This window comes from Dermatophagoides farinae, chromosome 3 (assembly GCF_024713945.1).
Source record: "Dermatophagoides farinae isolate YC_2012a chromosome 3, ASM2471394v1, whole genome shotgun sequence".
NCBI classification, from domain to species: Eukaryota; Metazoa; Arthropoda; class Arachnida; order Sarcoptiformes; family Pyroglyphidae; genus Dermatophagoides; species Dermatophagoides farinae.
The window spans coordinates 1,390,183-1,394,864 of NC_134679.1; the positions used below are offsets into that span (position 1 = coordinate 1,390,183).

At 33.3% G+C, this 4,682-nt stretch overlaps 1 protein-coding gene across 1 annotated transcript; it reads left to right on the top strand.

The window, feature by feature from the left end:
• The first annotated feature begins 1,918 nt into the window (after positions 1 to 1,918).
• On the top strand, positions 1,919 to 4,300 carry LOC124494535 (uncharacterized). The gene is made up of 4 exons (XM_075729096.1): positions 1,919 to 2,063; positions 3,683 to 3,697; positions 3,764 to 3,903; positions 3,962 to 4,300. The coding sequence occupies exons 1-4, from the start codon at positions 1,919 to 1,921 to the stop codon at positions 4,112 to 4,114; spliced, it is 453 nt and encodes a 150-aa protein (XP_075585211.1). The 3' UTR covers positions 4,115 to 4,300.
• The last annotated feature ends 382 nt before the right edge of the window (positions 4,301 to 4,682 follow it).

Below are 4,682 nucleotides of genomic sequence, written 5' to 3' on the forward strand. Positions count from 1 at the left end.
CGCGTTAAGCGGGGTATTACTGTATTTCATCACCAAGACCTAATTGTCCACAGTAATTTCTGCCCCAGGAATAAATTTCTCCTTTTTGGGTTATCAGAAAACTGAAAGAACCACCACAAGCAATACGTTCGCCAAGATTTCAAAATTGCAATATTTCGATAAACAATAAAAATTAAAATAACTGCGTAGGAAACAGAAAATAGCGATTATGAAAAATGTTGTACAATTAAAAGTGGTTATGGCTGGACATTAAATGTATTATTCGATGGAAGCGCCAAGAATCATTTCATCACCATCCATTGTTTATGTGTGTTTGTAATGAGCAAAATCGAAATCAAAAATGACGAACAAAATCAAAATCGTGAATATTAAGCCCGTTTTTTTTATTTGAACATAAAGAAAATGGAAATGTATAAGTAAGAAAATTAATTTCATCAACATACACACTCATCGAGCACAAATCACAGGAACAAATGTGTGTGTGTGTTTGTTGTGACATAACCTTTCATATATAACGTGTTATTTTTCGCTAATTTTTATTGCGCTAATTTATTTAGCTATCTTTTATAATAATTTGGTTTCATTATTTTTGATGTTCGAAGTTCGGAGCCAAACATAAGCTTATTTGGTGTGAGGATGTGTCCGTTTAATTCAGCGATCGGACGTGAATTGATGATGGACGATAATTCGTAAAGAATAGTTCGGAAGTTGTCGATGGTTAAATCTTTACCCCATACTGTTGAATATAAAGCTTTCTTTGTGGTTTTGATCATCGCTTCCCAAGCACCACCTCGATGAGGACTGTATGGTGTTATGAAATGCCATTCAATTTTGATCTGGTTTAAACAGTCATTAAGAAGCTTTCCTAACTTCCTAAATTATGGATGTCATTCAGAATTCTGCTGGCTCTGCCATGCAGCGCTGGTGATAAAGGATCATCCCAATCGATTTTTCTCGTCCATAGTTCACTGATAAAGAATTTCAGTTGGATGGTAGATGGTAAAAGCAAACCCATAGGGTCGTATATTGAAGCTAGTGTTGTGAGCAATGATCGTTTAGTGACGTCCTTTGAGAAATTGATAAGTGGTATTACAACTTGGATGGTGTCATCACTTTTGTTCCATATAACTCCAAGCACTTTATTTTCTCCCAACCCGTCGCACCATAACTTGTCGATTTCAGGATCCCAGCATTGCCATTTTCTCAGTTCCATGGATGCATCTTCGAAAATTTTTGAACTAGCGGTATGAAATTCTGATGTCTCAATTTTGCTGTTTACAGAATGAACTAAATCATCCACGTATAGATTTGAATGAATAGCTGCTACAACGTCAGGAAATTCACTTCTGTATTTCTCGATATGGTGATTGATGACAACATTCAGAATGAACGGTGATGATGTGAGACCAAAGGGAAGACGGAGAAATTTATAGCAAAAAATATTTTCTTTGTTTTCGTCGAACCATAAAAACTTCACGTATTTTTGATGATCAGGTTGAATGTGGATATTGTGAAAAGCAGCTTTGATGTCTGCTATGAATGCGATGTTCTTCAAGCGAAAATGAATCAACGATCTTGGCAGACACCATGATGTAATTCCTTTGAATATTGATTGGTTTAGACTGTTGCTACCATTGGATGCGTTGAATACCAACCGCTTTTTAGTTGTTGTTTTTTCTGAATCGAGTTTCCTGACCACTACTGAATGAGGCATATGGTAGCCCTCAGTCGGTTGAATGTTGCATTTTTCAATGATTTTGTTATCTTAAAGTTCTTTCACTAGATTGTTGTAGTCGCTGTACTCGGTATTAGCTAGCGATGACTTTTTTGAGATTAGTATTCTTTTAGCATTATTGAAATTTGAATTTATTGTACTATTGTTGATGAACGAGAATTTGCTTCAGTTTCGGGAATGAATATGCCCGAAACTGAAGCATTGAAAAGTGCAGATATATCACAAATTAATGAGATTAAACAATCAACAAAAGAAATGCTTTGGGAAAATGATTTAGAATCATTTCTTGTTGATTATATTCTTCGAGATAAAAATAACAATAATATTGGTGCTGCAATGATGATGGGTAATGTTGTTGGTCATCATCATCATCATAATCAACAACAACAACAGAATCAAATTCAACAACAACAACATAATCAAGCTACGAATTTATTTCCAACATTAGCATTAGGTGCGGCTGCTGCTGCAGCCGTAACGCAAGGTTCAAATGCGACAAATGCCAATGTAATTGATGCGGATAAATCATATATTTGCGATTGGGTGAAAAGTTTTTAGTTGCAAATATAATCTTACTGAACATCTAAAATCACATTCATCCGTTAATCCAAATATGTGTACGTATCCGGACTGCGGAAAAGTTTTTAGTTGCAAATATAGTTTGATGCGTCATCAAAATGCTCAACATAACCTTAATCTATCCTAACCTGTAAAATGGACAAGAGAATAAGGAAAAGAATATACGATTCATTCATCAACCCAGCAGCGTTCGCCTTTCTTTCGTACCGCTCAAAGAGAACGTAACGACTGTGGTAGCGATATATCGAATTCGAAAAAAAATTCGAAAAAATGTTAAGTGCCGTTATAGCGAAATGCCGTATAAAGAGCTGCCGTATAGCGAGGTATGGGTGTATTAACTGCTACTAAGCATCCTGTGTTTCATTGTTGATGCAATGCTCATTTCATTTATAATATTGATTGTGGTCAAGGTTTATTATATTTGTGGCGAGACGATCGTTCGAAAGAAATCGAGTATCGGCGTTTGAGATTCTGATCCATATACTCATTCATATAATGGATATGTTTTTTCCCAAGACAAAGCATATAAAGATTCCAAATATTTTCGGTGCTGTTATAAACAAACACATAATTGTTTAGCACGATTAATCATAAAAAATGACATAATCAAACAAAAAAATGATCACAAACATCCAGTGGACATTGATTTGATGGAGGAAAGAAAATTGTTAACCAAATGAAGGATTCAGCGAAAAGTTATCCACGAAGCCCAAGTAAAATTTTGGGAGAAACATTACTAGAAAAAAGAGACAATTTTTTCGTATCACATTTACCAACATACAATAATTTGACGCGCACTATTCTAAGAGCTGGTACTAAACGGCGACAACCAAGGAATCTCGATGAATTGACTTTGTTGCCTGAAGATATGAATATTAATGGGGTGCAATTTTTACAAAAAGATGTATGCATCGAAATCAACGACAAAAAACAACGCATCTTAATTTTTACAACAGATGATAATTTGATGATGTTAAAAAATTCACCAATTTGGGCAGTTGATGGTACTTTTTCCGTGGTTCCCTCAATTTTTGTTCAATTATTCACTATACACATTTTCCATGATGAAATGGTAAAACAATTATTTTATTAATACACTTGGTTAATTTTTTTTTTTTATTAGTCATTCCCATTGGTTTACTGCCTAATGACGGGCAAAAAGAAAAAACTTTACAACGAAATTTTTGGCTACTTAAATTCAAAAGAAGTTTTCCCAAAGATTGTGATGTGTGACTTTGAAATCTGTGGCAATATGCCGAATCAACAAATAAAAATATCAAAAAAGAACTTAAGGAATTATCTCATAATAATTCTTTTATTTTTCAATTCAAAAATAATTGGATGATCAATTCGCCAATTCAAAAATAGGTGATTATCATGCAGGTAATTATATTCAAAAACCAAAAAACTTTCAATCTCTTTAACTTCGTGTTTATTTCATAATCATAGTTGAAAAAATCATCTTTTGGCATGAAATAGATTCTGATAAATTCTTAAATAAAAATCCATCACCAACAGAAATATCACAAACATCATCGTTGTCGGTTGTGGTAAATAATCTCAGTATTTCGTATAAAAATTATCAAACAGTAATTTACAGTGCATAAAGAAGATTCTCATCGCTAATGTTAGATTTTTTTTAAACAGTCAAGTCCTTATGAAGAAAATGAACAAATTGAAGTGGCAATTAAAGCCTCATTACAAGATCACAATAATCACGATGACAATGATGATGATTGCCAAATTATTGAGAATGAATCAATGATGGAACAACAGCAACCGCAAAACGATAATTGGTGAAATTATTTAGGATCAGATGAAAGCAATAAAATGAAAATAGACATGCAATATCCGAATGGTAATAAAGAAAAGAATATTTTCCATCGGATTTAAAACTAAAGATAAATCATTGTCAATTATAATTTTATATTTCTAACTTTGTTTTTTTTAATTGAATAAAAATCAAATTATTATTGAATTATTGAATTTATGAATGGCAAATGAATAGTGGGCGGGATTATGTAGCGGTTAAAGCGCGGTTTTTTTCGTCGATTCAAACAGATAGTTCAAATAATTGCTACAAGATGGGTTTAAAAATTAACAACAACGAAAATCGTACAACAGCATCACCATGCGCAGAAAAATATGCGCGAAAGCGTGGTATGATTTGCGTGAGTGCACCACAAGCAATACGTTCGCCAAGATTTCAAAATTGCAATATTTCGATAAACAATAAAAATTAAAATAACTGCGTAGGAAACAGAAAATAGCGATTATGAAAAATGTTGTACAATTAAAAGTGGTTATGGCTGGACATTAAATGTATTATTCGATGGAAGCGCCAAGAATCATTTCATCACCATCCATT